This window comes from Balaenoptera physalus (assembly GCF_965194825.1).
Source record: "Balaenoptera physalus genome assembly, chromosome: 19".
Taxonomy (NCBI): Eukaryota; Metazoa; Chordata; class Mammalia; order Artiodactyla; family Balaenopteridae; genus Balaenoptera; species Balaenoptera physalus.
In genome coordinates this window covers 2,272,694-2,295,870 of record NC_138900.1, presented here as the reverse complement: position 1 = coordinate 2,295,870, position 23,177 = coordinate 2,272,694, and the positions used below count along the sequence as shown (strand labels likewise).

Here is a 23,177-nt window from a genome sequence, read left to right as displayed (position 1 = left end):
GATCCCACATGCCGTGGAGCAACTAAGCCCGTGCACCACAACTACTGAAGCCCACGCACCTACAGCCCGTGCTCTGCAACAAGAGAAGCCACCGCAATAAGAAGCCCGTGCATGGCAACAAAGACCCAACGCAGCCAAAATTAAATAAATAAAGAAATACATACATACATAAATTTATTAAAAAATAAAATAAAATAAAACGAGGGTGGTGATGATAACAGCAACTTCCTCCTACAGTCGTTGTGAGCTTTCATACACAGTGAGTACCTAATGAATGAAGGAACAAAAAGGTTTTTTCCTCTTCCTGGCTCGCCCTTGCCCTTCTGTGTGGGCTTCTAGACATCCTGCCCGTACTCCAAAGCTGAGCTGACACATCACCACCCCGGGAGACCCCGTGAATATTTGCCACCCATAAAGTGCTCGAATGGAAATGACTTTTTTCAAACCATTTCTCAGCCGGAACTTTGTGCCAGGCCTGTGCTGAGCATTGAGAATCTGAAGATAAGTTGAGCAAGGTCACAATCTCCAGGAGGAGAAAGACAACTGAGCAGAGAGGATTAAACAGAGCAGCCAGGATTGCTTTGAAGGTAAAAAGTAAGTAACGCATATACACTGCTTAATAGCTATTACCTGCTATTATTATTGTTTATTCACCTTTACAATGCAATGACCACCGCCTCTCCTGAAGGTTACATCAAAATTTTAAACTTTTTTTTGGGCTGTGTTGGGTCTTCGTTGCTGCACGCAGGCTTTCTCTAGTTGTGGCGAGCGGTGGCTGCTCTTCGTTGCGGTGTGCAGGCTTCTCACTCTCGTGGCTTCTCTTGTTGCGGAGCACGGGCTCTAGGCACGTGGGCTCAGTAGTTGTGGCTTGTGGGCTCTAGAGCGCAGGCTCAGTAGTTGTGGCGCACGGGCTTAGCTGCTCCACGGCATGTGTGATCTTCTTGGACCAAGGCTCAAACCCGTGTCCTCTGCATTGGCAGGCGGATGCTTAACCACTGTGCCACCAAGGAAGCCCCCAAGTTTTAAACTTTTGACAAAGCCATAGATGGGGGGGAAATAGTCTCCCTTTAGAGTCTTATTTCATTTCCTAGGGAGACGGAGGAAATGTACATGTTTGTTGGTCAGATTTATCTTCCCTTCTGTGAATTGCCCATTTGTACCCTCCCTGCATTATTCTATTTGTTTCATTTTTTAGCTTTTACTTATTGATTTACAGGAATTCTTTACTCTGGATATTGACCCTTTGCCTGTTACTCTGTCTGTGGCAGATATTTTCTCCTGGCCTGTCCCTTTTCTCTTCACTTTTCACTTCTCTTACACAGTGCCTGAAGTCTTGGATTTTGATAAAGTCCAAGAAATCAATTTTTAAATGCTTTTCCTCACCTTTATCTCATAAACACACTTTCCTATAAGATCTCATACTTTACAGTCTTGTTTTAGATGTTTAGTTGCTTGAACCTTCTGAAATTTTTTTGAATGACGTGAGGTAAGGATTTAACTTTCTTTTCCCAATGGAGAGACAACTGAATAATCCTGGTTACTCAGAAAAACAGCCCAAATAACTAATTTATCTAACAGATAGGATGAGCAAATGCATCGTATGTAAATTATCTTATTAATCCCAGCAGCCCCAAGTGGTAGGTATTATTAGCCTTGTTTTTTTTTTGTTTTTGTTTTTTCTTTTTTTCCAGAGAAGGGAACTAGGCGTAAAGGAATTAAATGATTTGTCCAGAGGATATATGACAAGACTATGAAAGAATTGAGATTGGTTTTCTTACGAGTATCCATCTATGTCACATAATTGGGAGGGGAAACTTCCTTTGTTTAACTGTTTAGGAGGTGGGTTTCCAGGCATTCCAAGGATAGGTCAGTGTGAAGAGGGGGGAGACAGATTTTAGAGTAAGACTCTTAATTCACCCCTCACTATTTCCTTATTTGTTTGTTTGTTTGCCGCACCGAGTGGCTTATAGGATTTTAGTTCCCAGACCAGGGATCAAACCCGTGGCAGTGAGAGAGCCAAGTCCTAACCACTGGACCACCATGGAATTCCCGACCCCTCACTACTTCTTATAATAACCAGTCATTTAGTGCAGGAGACCAGGTCGGGGAGCCTTCAGGGGGTTGAGAGCTTGGCCTCCTGACCCAGATCTACCACGAACGAGCTGTGCAACTTTGGGAAGTGAATTAACTCGGTCTCAGTTTCCTTATCTGTAAAATGGGAACAATGAAGTTCCTACCTCACAGGCTATGGTGAACATCAAGTGAATAATACACATGCTTCATATATATTGACTGCTCAAGAAATGTCATCATGTTATCATTATTACTGAGCCCCAGGTTCTCAACATGGGGAAAATTCCACAAGTGGTCCTGATAGTTCAGATAATTAAAGGTTGTTTTTAAAATAGACTCAAGTTTGAGGAGCTCCCTCAAGGCCCTGGGGAGCTGGGGAAGGCTGCTGAATGACTTCTTGGGTGAAGATTTCTTCCCGAAAGAGAAGAAGGCAGTGAGGAGACAGTGTCTAGAATCTCATTCTATGTCTTACTCTCATTTTTCTCAAACTTCCGTCATTCATATATCCCTTTATCACCGTTTGCCATGTCTCTGCATTAATGGATACCGCCTTATGACTGTTTCCATTTCCACATAACATCTGAATATAAGTAAATAGTCATTTATCTAATATTTTTATTGTAAATGATCTCGTTTTGTAAAACCCTTTCAAAAGGACCTTTACAAAGGGAACTTTAGAGCAGCCTTATAAACCGAAAGCCAGTTTCATGTGCCATTACAAAAAAAAAAAGGAAATAAAATCAAGATTAATAAATCATAGCTAGAAGCTGCTGCTTGGTGTGGTACTGGCCCACGTTTGTCATCTTCCTGCTGTAGCATAACACATTTTCCTCTTGCTGTAGCCTCATGGCAAGCCAGGGTGTGGAGAAGTAAACTCTGATTACCGTGAGGCTGTGGTAAAGGGTAAAGATGTATTATCTCCATGAGCCTTGTCCCTTTGCTGATTGAGCTTTGTATCCTTTCTCTGGGATAAACCACAGCCATGATGAGTTCAGTGAGTTCTCCTAGTGAATCACCAAACTTGGGGGTCATCTTGGGGACTGGCAACACGGCTCTCAAACCTTGGGCCAGCACAGATGACCACCGTTCTACCAGAAGTTGAGTGCTGTTGACATCTCTTTGGGGCTCCATGACTAGCTGACAATTTATTCATTCATTCATTCATTCAACAAAGACTTACGAAACAGCTGCTATGTGGCAGATGCTGTCTTGGTTGACTAGGACAATCAAGATAAATGACTTGATGAAGTTTACCTGCTAGTGATGAAAACAGACAATGGACAAATAAACCCAAAAAATATAAAATAAAATATAGTTTGTGCTAGTTCTATGAGGTACATGACGTAGACCTATGTGATAGTAATGGTGAGGCCACTTTAGATGGGAGGTGGTCTTTTTGAAGAGGTGGCATTTTGACCTAAATCCTGAAAGGTGGAAAGGAGCCAGTTATGCAAGAGTCTGTGGCAGGGAAAACAGCATGTGCAAAGGTCCAGGGGGACAACAAGGAGGCCAGAGTGGCCAGAGCGGTCAGGTAAAGGAGAGAGTGATGGGGGATAGGGTCAGAGAGGCATCCAGGGTCTCGAAAGCCACAGTAACATCATTTTTTTTTTTTTTTGGCCGTGCCGCATGGCATGTGGGATCTTAGTTCCCCAACCAGGGATTGAACCCGTTGCCCCTGCAGTGGAAGCGTGGAGTCTTAACCACTGGACACAAGGGAAGTCCCCCACAGTAACATCTTTGAATGTTATTGTAGGTGCGTTGGGAAGCGATGGAAGGGTAGAGGAAAGGTGTGATATAATCTGATTTAGATTTTCAAGGCATCACTGAAACTATTATGTAAGGAATGATACAGAAGGGGCTATAGGTACAGAGGATCAGTTAGGAGGTTGTTGTACACCAGGTGAGAAACAGTTGCATTTGGTGGTGGCAGTGCGTGTGGAAAGCAGTGGACAGATTCAGGGAATACTTTGGAGGTGGAGCTGAGAGCCCTAACGGATGGTCGGAATGGGAAGAGTGAGAGGAAGGGAGGAATCAAGCACGACTTTTGGGCTATGAACCTGACCAGCTGAGTGTCCTGCAGTGCATTAAGTAGGGTCACGTTTTTGTGTGTGTGGAGAAAATCCAAAATTCCCTTTGGGGCATGTTAAGTGTTCGATGCCCGAGTTTCTGAGGTCAGCACCAGGAGAGCCTGGATTACTCGGATATCAGCATTCGAAGACTCTGGGGCTGAGGGTTGGGAGTGGGCTCAGAAATCTGCTCAAAGAGCACATGCATCTAGCAGGGGCAGTGGCAAAAGTAGGCTCCCGGTACCGTCCGCGGTTCTGAAACCCTGCAGGCGGATCTGTCCGTGGTGCTGAACAGGCCGCTCCTGAGCTGTCCGTGGTACTAAACCTCTAGGCACAAGAGCTGGAGACTCTCTCTCCCTCTCTCTCCCTCCCTCGCTCCTTCCCTCCGTCTCTCTCTGTCACTTTTTCAAAGTACCCACCCTCCTGGGAAAGGCCCCGCTGTTGCCTGGAAACAAAGCTCTCTGGAATGAAAGCAAATGAGGGAAAAAAAATCTGCAGTCATTTTTAAGAGGCAGCTTTGGCTCTTAGGACTGCAGGACCTGGCTACATCTTACTGGAATTATTAACACGAAGTTTCCAAAACATCTCTGAATATAGGAAAACAAGGGGAAGATGTGCCAGAACTCAGGCTGTTGGTTACATTGGATTGGGGGAGGCAGGGAAATGAGATGGGGAGTGACGAGCCCTTCGTTTCTATGTTGTGATGTGGGGGCTACAAGAAGGAAATTATTGTAGATTTACATAAATACATCACGGCTATATTTCATGCCAACCTGAACTGCAAACATCTGAAATCATGAGCTTTGCGTGGCACTTTTTGAAATGACAAGAAGCCTTGTGATTTAAAAATTCCTCGGGACTTCCCTGATGGTGCAGTGGTTAAGACTCCATGCCTCCAATGCAGGGGGCCCCGGGTTTGATCCCTGGGGAAACTAGATCCCACATGCATGCCACAACTAAGAGTTCGCATGCTGCAACTAAGGAGCCTGCCTGCCGCAACTAAGACCCAGCACAACCAAATAATAAATAAATAAATATGTATATATATATATATAAAACATATATATATATTTTTAATTTAGAAAAAAATTCCTCAAAAATCCATACTTGCGAATATGTTCAATTGTGTAAACTGTGTTTGTTATTTTCGTACCATCTTAGCTGGTGAATAAACATGCCGGCCATCTTTTGTTAGGATTAGTCTTGAATTATGTAGGTTTTGAATTGTGTAAGATCTTAAAAAATGAGTCCCTGGGGTAAAATCCAACCATTCTGGGATTGATGAATGAATGAACACGTTTGTCATTCCCAAAGATCTGGTCACCAGGGAAGCCACAGCTTTTCCCACCACTATGAAGAGACAGACATTCACAAAGCACCCACTATGTGATGGATTTTGCAGGGGACACCCAGGATGCCTGAGGCATTTCCCCTTTTCCTAAGTGGATGATTTCCACACCTCTTCAAGGGGGAGGAAGATTTGCGGCTTTGACTTGAGCTCGTTGATCAGGTAGAGACACTGAAATCTGGCTCTTACATACTTTTCTGTCCTCTCATGGCATTGTCAGCCCAGTGGGTTTTGATATTCCAAATTCTCTAAAGAAGCTGTAGCTCATTATTATATATTTTTCTTGCCTACTGTCTGTCTCAACTTCTAGAATTTAGGCTCCATGATGGTAGGGACTATCTGTTTCTATTTCATCCCCAAGCCTCCAGCATCTAGAACACTTCTTCTAGATGGTCTATGAATTTTTTGAAGGGTTAAATGAATGAAAGGTGATGTTTGTAAACACAAGATATCCCAATATCTTAAAGTTGGTAACTCACTAAATTAAAAAGAAAATGAGTGAACTGAACTAAGCACATCAGTTGGCTGGATGCAGCCCAAGATTTGCCCGGTTGAGTCCTCCAAGGTCATGGAATCCCTACTGAGCAAGACTCTGCCATGGGACCACGTCATGGCCAGGTGAAGTGATGTTCCCTCCTCCAGTCCGTCAGTGGTGGCCCAGAAGGCAGGGTTGTGTGCCACCAAGCATGGAATCTGGTCAGTAAGGATCACCCCACAAGGATAAGAACTTACTTTATCCCTTTTAACAATTTCAGGGAAAATTAATCACATTGTGTGGTTGCATCTATTTACCATGGCCCTTCCCCCAACTAGCAGACACTTAGGCTATTTCCAAACAGTAATCATTTGGAAGCCTCAGACTCCTTGAGAGAGACCCAAATTTAACTTGTAAACCACACAGCCATGATTTAACCCAGGGCAATCTGTTGCCAAAGACCTTCTTGTTTCATGACTACTGAAGATTCTTCAGTTTACTCTGCAGGCAAAAAGTAGAATGATTGATGTGAGAAAAACTCACCTAGTTGCCAAAAACCTTAAAGCATCCAGTCACTTGGGGTGTCTAGGGTGAAATATAAAATGACAGAGAGTTGCCACGTCTGCTTAGAGAAATACGTGCCCACAGAGGTTTTCTGTGGTCTGACTGATGGGGTTCACATTCTAAAGACAGAATCTTTATAAATCAAGTAACATTTATTGATAGTTTATCGTGTCCTCAACAAGATGCTATCCATAGGGTGATGTTATTATCCTCATTTTACAGAACAAAATAGATCTTTGTGGGCCGATATGGAAAGGTCTCAAAGACACATCATTGTATGGGAAAAAAGCACATTGCAAAGCCACAGATGGAGTCTGACATCCCTTACATGAAAAAACCAACAACACGTAAAACAATGTCAGATATTTTCTATGGATGCATAGATGTGTATGTAAAGGCTTGCCAAATTTAAAACACAAAACGTATTTAAAAGAAAAAGCTCACAAGACATTACCGAGTTTATCAAGGTTACATTTGTTTGTTCATGATGAAAACGCACTAATTTTTTTTTTTTTTTGCCACACTGCACATCTTGCAGAATCTTAGTTTCCCAACCAGGAATTGATCTGGGCCCCCGGGAGTGAAAGCGCCGAGTTCTTTCACTGAAGGACTCGAGTCGCTGAACTGCCAGTGAATTTCCCCCCAAAAACCACTGATTTTGTTAAACGATTATCACAGTCAGAAAGTTCATGACAGACCCTCAAATTTCAGCATGGCAAAACTCACGGATAAAGTTGATTTTGCTTAAATTGCAGGTTTACAGGAAGTTTTTTGTTTTTTGGGGATCAGGACTAAATAGGATGACCCTGTTATATTAGGTTAATCTCAGGGTGTAAACTAATTTTTCTTCCTGGACTATGGCATGCCGTGAATGTGACAGTTTTGCTTCCACGTGTACTGCTTACCAAATAAGAAGTTAAAAATCCTAAAATCCAAACATTGACCATTGTATTTCAATGTCAGAGATGTTAGCAATAAAAAAAAGTAGGGGCTTCCCTGGTGGCGCAGTGGTTGAGAGTCTGCCTGCCGGTGCAGAGGACACGGGTTCGAGCCCTGGTCTGGGAGGATCCCACATGCCGCGGAGCAACTAGGCCCGTGAGCCACAACTACTGAGCCTGCGCTTCTGGAGCCTGTGCTCTGCAACAAGAGAGGCCGCGATAGTGAGAGGCCCGCACACCGCGATGAAGAGTGGCCCCCACTCGCCGCAGCTGGAGAAAGCCCTCGCGCAGAGACGAAGACCCAACACAGCCAAAAAAATAAATAAATAAAGTGTAAAAATTAAAATAAATTTATAAAAAAAAGTAAAAGTGCACCTTAACATCAATGAAATATGACATATCGATTTAATTATGACAACTTAGTCAATAACAACAGTGCGTATATCACAGTAAGAGGCTGATATGCATTTGGCATTGTTATTATGGGATGGGTGATATTAGCCAAGATAAGGAAAGTCAGGCCAGTATCAGTGCATTTGCAGATATGCACACACAAATCCCATTTCCTTCTGTAGGCACAGAGATGTATGTAAATGAAAAGTAAAAGCACACTCCCAGTGCACCCCAAATCCACAGCAGTCACTCACCTCTAGAGCAGAGACTGGGGTTGCTGAAGTGAGAGCAGCAGGAAATCTTGATCTTTGACAGAGAAAATGTGTGCACTTGTTGACTGTCAAGAAAGAAAAATAAAATAATAAGTTTAAAAGAGAGATTTGGAGAAGGTAAGTCCCTCTCTGAGAGGTGAACTATGAATGGTCTTGCTCACCCCTAATTCCCACTGTCTAGCACACAGCAGTCACCCTTCTGGTCCCTATTAAACCAGATCACCTGGCTCATACAGCCAGTAAGTAGCAGAGTTGTGATTCAGACCCGAAACTCACAGGCTCTAAAACCTACTCCGCCCCACAGACAGCCTACTTCAGAAGGCTTTTCAACACCACAAGAGACAGCCCTCCCCTTCCCAGCCTCACCCCAAAATAGGGTTTGTAAATTCCCCAGGGAGGGGGCTGGGGGATGGCGGTCAGTTCTCCACAAGAGTCCTCCTCTCCTCCCAGAGAGGATCCTGGATCCATCCTTGGGCAGCCAACCTGTTTTTCTTTCCATCCCTGGGAGACGGTTGATTGCCATGGAAACCCACATCGTCCTCCCAAAGATCCAGACCACCAGCGATGGGAAAGACAGTCCTACCTTTTGATTCCCTGGTTTGTTGGGCCTGATAGGATAAGATGAGGGCTGTGTGTGTGTATGTGTGTGTACAGCATCCCTTGCAGGTTTCTAAAGAAACTGATAAATGTGGTTACCAGAAGAGAATCCGGTGTTGGAAGATGAGGAGAACGTTGTTTTTTGTCTTATATTCTCTGTCCCTTTTGAGTGTTGTATCAAATAAGCTCTTAAATAAATAATAAAGGCATAAGGTGGAAAAATATGTATGTTTTTAAAACATTAGGATAAAATGAAAAAAGAATTGGGATACAATGTTGACATGAGATGTACAGTGATTTAAAACTTCTTTCTGGGACTTCCCTGGTGGCATAGTGGTTAAGAATCCGCCTGCCAATGCAGGGGACATGGGTTCGAGCCCTGGTCCGGGAAGATCCCACATGTCGCGGAGCAACTAAGCCCGTGCACCACAACTACTGAGCCTGCACTCTAGAGCCCATGAACCACAACTACTGAGCCCGCGAGCCACCACTACTGAGCCCGCGTGCCACAACTACTGAAACCTGTGCACCTAGAGCCCATGCTCCACAAGAGAAGCCACTGCAATGAGAAGCCCGCACACCGCAACGAAGACTAGCCCCCGCTCGCCGCAACTAGAGAAAAGCCGACGCACAGCAACGAAGACCCAACGCAGCCAAAAATAAATGAATAAATAAAATATTAAATTACTTAAAAAAAAAAACTTCTTTCTGAAGTCAAAGTCATGTACCCACATACTTAAAAAAAATCAAATAGTTCTGAGTGGCAGACACATGGGAGGTAATGGGGGAGGGATGGAGTGGGGGTTTGGGGTCAGCAGATGCAAACTATTATATAGAGAATGGATAGACAACAAGGTCCTCCTGTAGAGCACAGGGAGCTATATTCAATATCCTGGGATACACCATAATGGAAAAGAACATAAAAAGAATGCATACATATGTATATCTGAATCATTTTGCTGTACAGCAGAAACTAACAAAACACTGTAAATCAACTATATATCAATAAAGAAAGACATGGGAGGTAAGTTGTCTTATTCTCTATACTGTACCATAGGCTTGTAGGATTTCATCATTACTTTTTTTTTTTTTTTTTTTCATCATTACTTTTTGAAGGGCAACAGGAGGGTCCCAGTTTCAGGTGAGGTACAGTAAGTACACTCTGCCCTGTCTCTCTCACTGAGGCATTTCAATAAATTAGCAACCTGTAAAGAAGTAGGAGTCAGTCTGAGAATTTTAATCACCAACAGCTGGCACCCTTTGGGTGATATGTAGGACAGGACAAGGCAGCAGGGTCAGAGGCCTTCAGTCAGCAGCTATTTACCAACTTTCAGAGAAGCATCTCAATAGATTAACAACCTGTACAGAAGTAGTAGCGTTTCTTCTATCGATACTTCACGCTCTCTCTCTCTCTCTCTCTCTATATATATAAGGCTGTATAGTTATATAGACATAAGTATATATACTTTATATATAGTTACACAGTTATATATGTACAGTATATATATGCACTATATATATAGTGTATATATATACTTTTTAAAAACATAAATGAGAATACACGAGATACACTGTGGTCAATTGTTCATTTGTTTTTTCATTTAATACTGTAACCAGAGCTCCTTCCGTATCAGTATATTCAAGTCTTCCTCACCATTTCTTACCCAGATGAATCCTAAGCTACTTAGCCAACTTTCTAAGGACAGATTCTTGGGTGCTGCCCATTTTTCCTGTCTTCTGAGCAAGGTTCCAGTGAACCCTGCGGTGAGAGGAGGCTATCCTTCCTCCAGATATGCACACAGCGGTCTTTGCTAACTGGGGCCCTGCTCAGATATCCCCTCCTTAGAGAGGCCTCCCCGACTGCCCAAGCTGAAGTAGCCGTCCCCTTCACCCTCCACCTAATTACCTCTGATCATGCTCAGAAATGAGTGCTCGTGGCTCCATATGACAAAGGGCTTTGGTTTGCTCACTGCTGGATTCCCAGCCCCTAGAACAGTGCCTGGCACAGAGGAGCTGCTCAGGTATTCGCTGAATGAACGACTCTCCACTCACCCTGAAGCCTCTTGTCTCTTGAGATTCCTGATTATCAGAAGATGCAGAAATTCTACATATGCACATACTTAAAACCGCCTCTCCTCCACCACTAAGGGGGAAAGAAAGGAAAAAAACCTCAGGCTCCTTGACCTAATTCTCTCCTCCCCCTTTCCACACACTTCTGCTCACACCAACCTCCCTGTGATACACTGAATTGAGCAGTGAAAAATGGCAACTTCACACCTGCCTCTCTCTGTAAAGCAGGTAGTCACTTGTAAATAAACACCCACATTCCCTGTAGGCAGCTCTTTAAAGAAACTTGGGCAAAAGGAAAATTCCCCCTATGAATTTTCATGCATTGGAGAATATTGGTTGGGTAAATGAGTATCTATGATGAAGGAAATGGAAAATCTATGGAGCCTCCTAGGGTGATGATGCCGGTGGAGGTGAGTGGGTGGGGAGATGGATGGATTTAATTCCCTCCTAATATTTCTCCCTGGTCATGGGAGACCAATAAACTCCAGGGAAATTTGTTCTGATAATAGGCATGGAGCATGGTTGCACTTGAACCTCACATCAACCTTAGGAAGTGATAATAAAATTGTTATAATGATAATTATGACACATAATAGAACCTTTTCTATCAAGAACTGTTCTAATTGCTTCACTGTATTACTTCATTTGCTCTTCATTACAACACTATAAGGTAGATACTATCCTTATCCCCATTGTACAGATGAGGCAACTGAGGTGCAGAGAAATTAAGTCACTTTCCCAACATTCCTTAACAGGGGAACAACAAAGCCAGAATCTGAATGCAGCAGTCCACCCCGGAAGCTATAACCTGATGCTGTCATTTGCACCTCGTTGGTCAGAACCTAGTTACCTGGCCACATCCAGCTACAAGAGAGACTGGGAAACGCAGCTAAAACTTAGGGGTTCTGGCACAATAGAAGTAGAGACAAGTTTTGCGGGACATTGAGCAGTCTCTACCAGCTCACCCCCAACCTTGGCTTTCTTCCATGTAGTTAAGATCCAAAAACTCAGGAACGCACAGCCCAGCCACCCCACATAATGGGCCAGGCAGTAATTAAGACAGACATTCTTATACATTGGCAGGGGGAGTGCCAGTAGGGAAATCATTCTGGGAAGGTGTACTGGTATCGCTAACTGATGCTATCTCCAGGTAGATAATGTCTCCAACTCCCAGCTGGTGTCAGAGAACTGCTTGGTGGTTTTGGGAAAAACACACACACATTGGAACTGGTGCCAGAATCAGAAGGTCTAACCTCCAAAATCCTACAGCATCACTTCTGCCATATCGTACTGGTCAAAGCAACCCACGAAGACAGCACATGTTCAGGGAATGGGAAAACAGAGTCCAGCTCCTGAGAGCAGAAGCTGCAAAAAATCATGGCCATTTTTAATATCGAAAACGAGAATTTACTGATTTATTTATATATTTGTATGTTTGTTTTTTGGCTGCACCACCTGGTTTGTGGGATCTTAGTTCCTGGTCTTAGTTCCCTGACCAGGGATCGAACCCAGGACCCTGGCAGTGGAAGCGCAGAATCTTAACCACTGGACTGCCAGGGGATTCCCAGAGAAAATTTTTAATGGAAAAAGGAAATGGGGGGGAAAGAGGAGCAATAAAAAATAAAAAAGCTTATGGGAAGAGGTAGCATGAAGGACCCAGTCCTAGGACCACACACATGCCCTGGGACGGTGGTCGCAGCTTCAGGATCTTCTAGCGCAGATCCAAATAGAGACAAAACGCAACCACGTGCTACTCCCATCTTGCTGACCCTGTCCTGTGGCCTTTCCCAAATATATTATACCTAAGCCTCTCCTCCTGCAGTTAAATGACATGATATGTGTGTTAAGAGTTTCGGTGGGGCGGAGGGCAGAGTACACACTCAAATGATAATAGTAGTAAGACTTGTTATACCCAGTGAGAGGCAACGTCCCATGACTATGAGAAGATTCAAATGGTTAATCCACGTCAAGTCCTTAGGACAATCCCTGGCACTTAAAAAAGACCCCCAAAGTGCTGTTGCTATTGTGGTTGCTGTGGGTTTTTTAAGAGGCCCCATCAAACTGTTATAAAACACAAGAGAAGCTTAGTATATGTCACGAAAACAGCTAAGGCTTTAGAACTACAACGTCCAACGCTGTAGCCAGTAGCCATAGCAACTACGAAAATTTTAATTTATCAAATTAAGTACAACTAAGAATTCAGTTCCATGGCCACACTAGCCACATGCCAAGTGCTCAAGAGCCACACGTGGTCAGTGGCCACCATACTGAACATCGCAGACACAGAACTTCTGCATCTGTGCATAAAGTTAGGTCGGACAGCGCTGTTTTGCGGGCCCCAGTTCCTTTTGAAAGGACTTTATGCCAATTAACTCACGTCATCCACACAACAACCCCATCTATAGTGCAGGTTTCCTGACTGCAACCTCTTTACAGACGAGGAAACCGAGGCTCAGAACATTAGGACACGGGTCCAAAGACACAGAGCTGGGATTTGAACCGGGCAGACCTGTCTCCCAACCAGTCCTAATCAATTCTTGTTTTTTTTCAGTACTGTTGAAGCAATTCCTTTCTTCCCTTCTTCATTCCTGCATCCTCCTCCCCTCCCCGCTCTCCTTCCCAACCCCCTCCCTTCTTCTCTTCCCTCTCCTTCCTTTCCCCCTCCCCTCCCTCTTCTCTCAAGCCCCTCCCCTCCTGCCCCTCTTTTTCTCTTCCCCCCTCCCCATTTCTCCCTCCTGTTTCCCCTCCCCTTCTCCCAGTAGGAGTACCACTCTCCTCCCCGCCCCTCTCCATCTCCCCCGCCACCCTCCACCCCTCCACCCCTCCCCTAACTCCTCCTCCCTCCTTCCTTTCCCCCTCCCCTCCCACTCTTTCCAAGCCCCTCTCCATCTCCCTCCTCCCCTCCTCCCCACTAATCCCTCTTCTTCTCCCACCTCTCAGGCCCCGCCCACCCCGGTCGGCGCGCGGAGGAGTCTGGGAGCGCGGGGTGGGTGTGGCCTCGCGCGGCGCGGGGGCGGGGCGGGAGCAGCGGAGCCGCGCAGGCGCAGACCGCGCTCTCGCTGGACATATCGCGGTCAGAGCCCCACAGCGGCCCCGCGGCCGCCGGTGAGTCCGCGCAGGCCGCCCCGCCGGGTTCACTTGTCCGCCGGGTTTTCGTCGAGGGGGAGGACCATACACCCTGGATCGCGGGAGGGACCCCGGAGGGGGCTCTGAATCCCTGCCCCGCCCCTGCGTGCCTCAGTTTCCCCGCCTGGACAGTGGGTGCGAGGACCGCACCTGTAGCCGAGGTGCACCGCGGGGCTCCATCCGCCGGATCTGCTCCGTTCTCGCTACTGTTTAGGTAATAGTAACGGCCCCGCCGCCGCTGGCAGTCACGGAGCGTTGATTTCCTCAGTGCCGGGCGCTGAGCTGAGTGCTCAGTGCTTAGTCAGCTAAGTGACTCACTCCGCGCCCCGCAGAGGGTGCCCCGCTGCAGCAATGCCAGCGTCGCCCGCCCGGAGGTCGTCAGAGATGCAGATCCTCGGGCCCCCTCTCCCTGGAAGACCGACCCAGATTCCCTGGGTGTGTCCCCCGGGGCCGTGGCCTCCTAAGCTCTCTCGGTGATGCTGATGCTGATGAAGTGAGAGAGACGCCCTTTCAGCTCGTTAAACCCTTGCAGTAGCCTCAGCCGGTACGCACTGTGACTTCCCCGTAACTGAAGCACCGAAAAGAAAAGACTCCCCACCCCACCCCACCCCCGCACCATCACCACCAGGGGGTTATTAAGTGCGACTTAATAACCACACTTAGGAAGCTCCGTGTCCGGCACCATTCTAGGGGTCTTTATCTGTATTGACTCACTTAATTCTCACAACAACCCTATAAAGTAGGGGTATTATGTCCCTCACCTTACAGAGGAGGAAACAGGTTAAGTGACCTGCCCAGGAACACACAACTAGGATGTGGCAGAGCCGAGATTGGAACCCAGGCAGTCTGGATCCAGGGTCTGGCCTCTGTCAGAACAGTGCTCTCCAGGGTGGGGCGTCTGCCAGGCCATGCAGTGGGGTGCAGCCAGAGAATGTTAGAGCTTGTGTTCCTGCGTCGTTTCAGTCCGAACATATAGTGATTCAACCTTACTCCCTAATTCGAAGATCCGTTTTTTTTCATAGTTTAATATCTCCGAAATTAGGATGTGTCTTACCACTGACGGTATGTTGTGGTTTAATTGGCAGATTCTTTTTTTTCCTTAGTGAGATAAAATCATGTTTTCTTTTAACCTATGGTCTCTTGGAGTAAGTGAAATACAGTTTTTACTAGAGTACATGTATATACATATATACGGTATTTGGCGTAGTTACGTGTATTAATGTAATTATGGTATTTCATGTGAGCATGTATTAATAGACCTTATTATATACATGTACAGCATTTAGTATATCTTTATATATACACCTTATTTACAAGGGAATATGGTATTTAGAGTTTATTTACCTTATATATATGTATATATGGTATTTGTTCTGTGTAAATAGTTTATATGCCCATGTATATGGTATTCAGAACTGTAGTATATATATAATCAGTTTACATATATCTTACACACGTGCATATGTAGTATTTAGTGTGCATGATTACACATTACACATTTATACAGGTATAAATGGTATTTAGTACCATAGCACACAGATATAAGATCACATATATCTTATATACATATATATGTGGCATTTAGTGTGTGATTGAACCATATACATGTATATGTGATATTTTGTGTATATATCTTATACACATGTCATGTATATCAGTTTCTATATATCTTATATGCATGTACATATGGTATTTAGTGTGTGGTTACATCTCATATGCACATAGATACGGTATTTAGAATGTGTGTGCACCTTATGTGCTCAAATATAGATATATCTCGTTTTACTGTGTTTCACAGATACTGCATTTTTTACAAATTGAAGGCTTGTGGCAACCCTGCATTGATCAAGTCTATTGGTGCCATTTTTCCAACAGCATTTGCTGACTTCTTGTCTCTGTGTCACATTTTGGCAATTCTGGAAATACTTCAAACATTTAAAAATTATTTGTTACGGTGATCTGTGATCAGTGATCTTTGATGTTACTATTGCAAAAAAACTACCACTCACTAAGGCTCAGATGATGGTCAGCATTGTTTAGCAATAAAGGATTTTTAAATTAAGATATGTACATTTTTTTTAGACATCATGCTACTGCACACTTAACAGATTACAGTATAATATAGACATAACTTTATATGCCCTGGGAAACCAAAAAATTTGTGTGACTCTCCTTATTGTGATATTTGCCTTATTGTGGTGGTTGGAAACCTAACCCACAAAGTCTCCAAGGTATGTTTGCACCTGACCATGCATATTCATGGCAGCATTACAACAGCCAAAATGTGAAAACAACCCTAATGTCCATTAGCAGAGGAATGGATAACAACAGGTGGTATGGTCACACAATGGAATATTATTCAGCCATGAAAAGGAATGAGGCCCTGATACATGCTACCACATGGGTGAACCTCAAATACACCCAGCTCAGTGAAACAAGCCAGACACAAAGGGCCACATAGTGTAGGATTCCATGTGTATGAAATGTCCAGAACAGGCAAATCCATGGAAACAGAAAGCAGATTGGTGGTTGCCAGGGCCTGCAGTGAGGAGGGAATGGGGAGGGACTGCTTCATGGGTGCGAGGTTTCCTTTTGGGGGTGATGAAAATGTTTTGGAACTAGATAGTGGTAATGGTTACACAACATTATGAATGTACTAAATGCCACTGAATTGTACACTTTAAAATGGGTAAAATGTTAAATTTTATGTGTATTTGAGCATAATAAAAAAGGAGGGGGTGGGGGGCGGCTAGTTGTGGGCCAAATCCTTTGCAGGGTACTGGAATAAAAGATAATACAGGGAAGCCCAGTTTAGTAGGAAGAATGTTGAGTATATAGATGGCGATAATAAAATAACAACAACAATAAAACATATATCCCTTACCATATGGCAAGCACTGTTCATAGCAAGTTACTTACACTAACTTGTTGAAACGTCATAATGACCCCATGAGATGGGGACCTTATGCCCATTTCTAGATGAGGAAACTGAGGCACACAGAGGTTGAGTAACCTGCCCAAAGCTACACAGCAGGTAAGTGGCAGAGCCAGAATTGAAACCCAGGTATCTGGCTTCTGCGGCCTCACAGTTCACCAGCCCAGGCAACAAGTGTCAAAGGAGAGTGGCAGGCAAGGCCTGGGTCAGCGCCTAGGTGAGAGGCCCTGGTTCTCTCCAGAGCCCCACGAGCTGGGTCAGGGATGGTGGCCAGAGGAAGCTGATGCAGTACGGAGCAGTCAAGGGCGTGGTGAACACTCTGCAGCTGGGGACTGATTTCTCTGTCCCTGGGCCTTTGTTCCTGGGGGCTTTTTCATCTGGTAGCAGAGCTGGACCCCAAGTGTAAGCCGGGGCCTGGGGCAGTGGTGGGGGCTCAGCCGCTTGGCCCTAAGGGTGGATCTCAAGTCCAGGTCCTGATGGGGGTGTCTAGGCAGAGTGGCCCTGGGTCTGATCCCACCTGGGAGAGACATCCCCACTCCCCAGTCACCACACTGTGGGGGTGTCTGGGTAGCGTGAGCCCATGGGAGGTGTGTGCTGTGTCTCTGTTTCTCTGGATGAGAAGAGCTGGGGGTGTGTGTGTGTGTGTGCGTGTGAATCCAGGGGGCAGGGCTAGGCCTGGTCTCTCACTGTCCCCCCTCTCTTTCTCTCCCTCCACCACAGTTCCATCAGCCCCCAGACCCCACCACCCATCCGCTGGTCACTGTGGGCAGTGGAGGGATGGCTGCCCAGCTTCCGGCTGACAAGGCCCTGGTGAGTAGTGTCAGCTCCTTGCCCTCCTCCTTGTGGGTGGCTCAGGCTGGGCGGCCAGAGTCAAATGAGGCCCTGCTGGAGCCCCCCCTCCGGGGCCTGTGCCCTGTCACCTGGGGCGGGGTGGCCACGAATACAACTTTATGCCGAGTCCCGCAAGTCCTCATAGAGAATCATCAAACTTTGGGATGGCCTTGGGGACCGCCACACAGCCCTGAAGCCCCAAACCAAATCCAGTCCCAGCCCTGTAATAATGATGTCATCCTAATGACAGCTGACGTTTCTTGAGCACCTACTGTGTGCCAGTGCCATTCTGTGCTGGGGGAGGGGGATATTCCCTGGGAGGACCCACTGAGGCCAGGGCCTTGCCCCACCTCCCTGGCTCCTCCAGCCCTGCCGGCCTGGTTGAACCAGGCATCTTTGCTGTCACAGGAGTTGGTGACATTCAAAGATGTGGCCGTGAACTTCACACAGGAGTGGCAGCAGCTGGAGCTGGCTCAGAGGGACCTGTACAAGGATGTGATGCTTGAGAACTTCCAGAACTTGAGCTCCCTGGGTAAAACGGGGGGTTCTGGGGAGGGCCCTATTCCTGGTTCACAGGTGGCCCCTTCTCGCTGTGTCCTCACAAGGAGGAAGGAGTGAGAGAGGTCTCACTAATCCCATTTGTGAGTACTCTGCCTTTATGACCTAATCACCTCCCAACCACCTAACGCCATCACCTGGGGATTAGGATTTCCACATATGAATTTGGGGGGGGCACATATATTCTGTCCATTGCACGCACACACTAGGCCTCATTCTAGAGCCCTTGGCAAGTACTTGAGGAGGATTCTCTTTGCTTTCCCAGCCCCCAGCCCTCACGCCTTCCAGCTCTGGGAGTAGGTGACATGGGTGACATTCGTGTTTTCCGTCTCTTTCAGAAATGGAGTCTAGACCGGAGAGGAACGGCCCAGTGGAAGCTGTCCCTGCAGGAGTATCCCTGAGCTGGACCTGGAAGAGCTGGGAGGGGCCTGCCGCTGGGGCTGTGCATCAGGAGAGGCCGGGACAGCTTCAGGAAGGGTCCCTTCCGGGCATCAGGCAGGAGACCCCCAGCCAGGAATTCCAGGAGGGAGGGGCCCCCACAAGTGTGGCCCGCGGAATCCCGACTGGGAGAGCCCCTGCCGTCACTGAGAAGCCCTGTGTGTGCCAGGAGTGCGGGGAGGCCTTTGCGCACTACACCGAGCTGGCGCAGCACCAGCGCGCGCGCGCCCGTGCGCACACGCCCTGGACAAAGCCTTCGCGTGCGGCGAGTGTGGGAGACGCTCCCGCAGGAAAGCCACGCTCACGGTGCACCGGCGCGTCCACACCGGCGAGAAGCCATTCACGTGCGCCGAGGGCGGCAAGGCCTTCTGCCAGCGTGCCAACCTCACGGTGCACCGGCGCACGCACACCGGCGAGCGGCCCTACAAGTGCGGCGAGTGTGGCAAGGCCTTCGCCCTCATCACCAACCTGGTGGACCACCAGCGCATCCACACCGGGGAGAAGCCCTTCGTGTGTGACCTGTGCGGTAAGCGCTTCACCAAGCGCTCCTCCCTCCTCGGGCACCAGTGGGCCCCCAGAGGCGAGAGGCCCCACCCGTGCAGGGTGTGCGGGAAGGGCTTCCGCAAGAAATCCTAGCTGGTCAACCACCACCGCACGCACACGGGCGGGCGGCCGTTCAAGTGCTACGAGTGCGGCAAGGCCTTCGCGCAGAGCATGACCTTGGTGGAGCACCGCACACCGGGGAGAAGGCCTACCAGTGCCGCCAGGGCGGCAAGTGCTTCACCAAGTCCTCCGCGCTGATCCTGCACGAGAGGCTCCACGACGGCGAGCGGCCCCTCCGCTGCGCCGAGTGCGGCAAGGCCTTCAGCCAGAAGGCGCAGCTCGTGGTGTACGGGCGAGAAGCCTTTCCATGGCGGCGCCTGCGGGAGATCCTACAGCCAGAAGGGCTACCTCACCGTGCACCGGCGGACCCACACCGGAGAGAGACCCTTTGAGTGCACGGAATGCAGCAAGACCTTCAGCCAGAAGGCGCACCTCTGCATTCACCTGCAGGTCCACACGGCTGAGAAGCCCTATCGCTGCGGCGAATGCGGGAGAAGCTTCCGGAAGTTGTCCTTCCTGCTCCAGCATCAGGCCATCGACAGCGACGAGAGGCCCTTCCAGTGCGGCGTGTGCAGCAAGGCCTTCGTGCGGAAGCCCACCCTGATCCAGCACGGCTGAATCCACACAGGGGAGAAGCCCTACCAGTGCGGGCAGTGTGGGAAAGACTTCCCGCACCAGCCCACGCTGACGGCGCACCGGAGGATCCCCACCGGGGAGTGGCCCTATGAGTGCAAGGTGTGCGGCAAGGCCTTCAGGCGCATCAGGAACCTCACCTGCCACCAGAAGACCCATGCTGCCGCGGGGGGGCCCGCCAGGTAGCCCAGCCTCCTGCCTACCCTCCCAGATAACCTGTCACAGGTCAGGCCTGAGATGGCGGCCAAGTTTCAGCCTCCCGTCATCACTTTAGAATCAACTTAGGGACGTCAAGAGACGCCCTTGGGGCTTGTGACACTTTCCTGAGAATTCCCTCAGGACAGGCGACAGCCACCCTACTTCAGCAGTGTGCGACCTGTGCAACCACACAGGGCCCGGCCCATGCTCGGTCTCACGCTCTGCAGTCACCGTTTTGAAATGCTGAATAATCTCTGGACAGAGGGCCCCATATTTTCGTTTCGCACCAGGCTCCAAAAATTATCCCCATTCCCAGGGGAGAGATTAGATCAGGCAGGGGTTGGCAAACCGCAGCCCCAGGGCCAGACCTGCTTTCACAAGGCCCCCGAGGTAAGAATGGCTTTCACATTGTAAAATAAAGTGAAGGGTTGTAAAATAAAGCGAAAAGAATATGACACAGAGAGAGCTTTTGTGGCTTGCAAAGACTACATAGTCTCTGGCCTTTTGCGGAAAAGGCTGGCCAACCCCTGCCATCAACCAACAGTTACTTGTGGGAATTCCACACCCTTCCTCAACACAGGCTGGCAAAACCCGTTTGGTCTCATGGTCCCTCTTGGTGGTTCCCTCAGGTGGGCTCCTGGGACTAAGTGGAGGAGACTGGCCAGCTCTGTTCTTTCATTTCCCTCTAGGCCTTTTTAAAATATATATATATTTATTTATTTATTTTTGGCTGCATTGGGTCTTTGTTGCTGCACGTGGGCTTTCTCTAGTTGCAGTGAGGGGTGGCTACACTTCATTGTGGTGCACGGGCTTCTCATTGTGGTGACTTCTCTTGTTGCAGAGCACGGGCTCTAGGCGCACGGGCTTCAGTAGTTGTGGCACGTGGGCTCAGTAGTTGTGGCTCGCGGGCTCTAGAGTGCAGGCTCAGTAGTTGTGGCGCATGGGCTTAGTTGCTCTGCGGCATGTGGGATATTCCCAGACCAGGGCTCGAACCTGTGTCCCCTGCATTGGCAGGCGGATTCTTAACCACTGAGCCACCAGGGAAGCCCTTACTGTGGCTCAGACCAGCTGCTGTCCTTGGTGTTTAACATCACCTGCGTACCTGGCACTTTACCGGGAATAAACGTGATTCTCTGTTAAATGGCTGCTTATTCACTGCAGGATCTGGCGTCTCTGCCAGAAAGGTTTGTCCAGTGGGAGCTTGTTGTAGCTCACTCACTGTATTCGTTTGCTCCGGCTGCCAGGGCAAAAGACCACAGGCAATGGGCTTGAATGGCAGAAATCTATTTTCTCACCGTCCGGGATCAGGGTGTGAGCAGGGTTGGTTTCTCCTAAGGCCTCTCTCCTTGGCTTGCAGATGGCGGCCCTCTTGTGGCCTCTTCACGTGGCTGTCCCTCTGCCCGTGTGCGGCCTGGCATCTCTCTCTCTCTTCTTAGAAGGACACCAGTCATTGGATTAGGGCCCACTCATATGACCTCACAGAACCCTAATTATCCCTTTAAAGGCCCTATCTCCAAATGCAGTCACATTTTGAAGTTACTGGGTGTTACGATTTCAACATATGAATTTGGGGAGAACACATGCAATCTATAACATCCTTAAATGGCTAGAAACTTGGCCTTTTGCAACTGTAGCTGCTGTCTACATGTTACTGGAAAGCATGAGCACCCACCTTGCACTTTGGGTGGTGGGGGGAGACAGCGACCCCCCCCACTCCTCATTTTCCTTCCTTCCTGGTGCAGTTAGTCCTGGGACGCAGCTGTCCTGCCAGAGACCGCATTTCCCACTTGCATCCAGGAGGGGGCATGGACCACTCCTCCCTGTGGAAGGTGAGGAGAGGGATGTGTCCAGAAAAGGCTGGGCCTTTGTCACCTGCCCTTCCCCCATCCGCCCCCTGGATGCCGACCCCAGGGTGTTTCCAGAAGTGGTGAGCTGAAGGTGGTAGAGGGAGTTTGGACCCCCGAGTCACCCTGTGGAGATCATCCTACGATCGGCTGCAAGGAATTAGGCCCCAGGTCGTTGGGGTTTGTTGCTGCATTTCGTCCATGCTGACCCAGCTCTGTGACCTCACCATCACCTCCCCCTGTGTGGGAGGTCACGCATCACCTCCATTGAACAGACAAGGAGGCACTGAGCAAGCTCAGGTTCACCACTGGGTGACTGGCAGTACCAGTGGTTGAGCCCAGGATCCCCTGACCCCAGAGCCCACTTGATCACTCCTCCACTCTGCAGGGGCTGTAGACCAGGGTCCAATCTGTTTCTTGCCCCAGATGTCGCTGATGTGGCCTGCTCGGGCCTGGCCCAAGTAGCATTTCTTAAATATGGGAATTTGGTGCTGTTTAGGAAATGGAAACATTGCACATAAAAGCTTTCAGCTCCAAGATCTTGAGCAAAGCATTAGTACTCTGAGCCTCAGTTTCCTCAGCTGAAAAACCAGGATAATAATAGCATTCTAGATAGTACTTATTAATATTTTATTTGACTGTTGATAATAGAGCACTGTATTTATTAGTTACTATTAATTAATGATAATAACAGTAGAGCACTATTATCAATAGTAAAATAATAAGATATTATTAAGGCTGTGAATGAGGCATATATTAGACAATAAGCCTGCTTGACTCAAAGCACTTTATGTTCACAAGAATCCCATCCAGTATGTCGGGGGCTCATAAATTTGTGATTTGAGAGAGGATGGTTTGCACCTCTCCTGAAATTCCAAAACTTCCAGGAGATTCCTGGCCATCACCAGCTTCTGAATCTGTGTCCAGGCCCTCAGTGAATAATGCTGGACGGTGACCACGGGCCTCTGATCACTCCCCAGGGCTTGTCTCTGTCCAAGGTCTCAGCTACCTGCATCCCGTCCTGACCTGCCAGGGACCGGGCGGCGCCGAGAGAAGAGGGTGCACCCACACGCCTCCTCCCCGTCCTTTCCCATGTTATGAGACGACTGGGCCGGGTGTCGAAAGGTCTAGCGGGGAGAGGCTGAGTGGCCCAGCTCATGAGTACGAGGTGATGGAGGGAAGCACAGGAGGAGGGTGGCGACGTGGCTGCTAGGC

The 23,177-nt window shown here is 47.9% G+C and overlaps 3 protein-coding genes across 6 annotated transcripts in view; 1 reads left to right on the top strand and 2 right to left on the bottom strand.

Moving 5' to 3' along the window:
* SMIM17 (small integral membrane protein 17) overlaps positions 1 to 21,927 on the bottom strand; it is a 77,552-nt gene extending 55,625 nt beyond the window's left edge. For 3 of the 4 annotated variants that reach the window (XM_082436807.1, XM_082436806.1, XM_082436804.1), the window contains exons 1-2: positions 21,791 to 21,927; positions 8,112 to 8,194 (exon numbers count right to left, since the gene is read on the bottom strand). The gene's annotated coding sequence lies outside the window, so the exon portion shown is untranslated. Of the gene's footprint in view, positions 1 to 8,111; positions 8,195 to 13,729; positions 13,761 to 21,790 lie in introns of those variants that run through there. The other variant, XM_082436805.1, reaches the window with a different exon arrangement.
* On the top strand, positions 13,835 to 20,579 carry LOC309648247 (uncharacterized protein). Its single transcript, XM_082436706.1, has 4 exons — positions 13,835 to 13,901; positions 17,578 to 17,667; positions 18,097 to 18,220; positions 18,585 to 20,579. The coding sequence occupies exons 2-4, from the start codon at positions 17,635 to 17,637 to the stop codon at positions 19,400 to 19,402; spliced, it is 975 nt and encodes a 324-aa protein (XP_082292832.1). The 5' UTR covers positions 13,835 to 13,901; positions 17,578 to 17,634; the 3' UTR covers positions 19,403 to 20,579.
* The window catches only part of ZNF470 (zinc finger protein 470), a 45,558-nt gene continuing 43,191 nt past the window's right edge, over positions 20,811 to 23,177 (bottom strand). The window contains exon 11 of the mRNA XM_082436400.1: positions 20,811 to 21,938. The gene's annotated coding sequence lies outside the window, so the exon portion shown is untranslated. The remainder of the gene's footprint in view (positions 21,939 to 23,177) is intronic.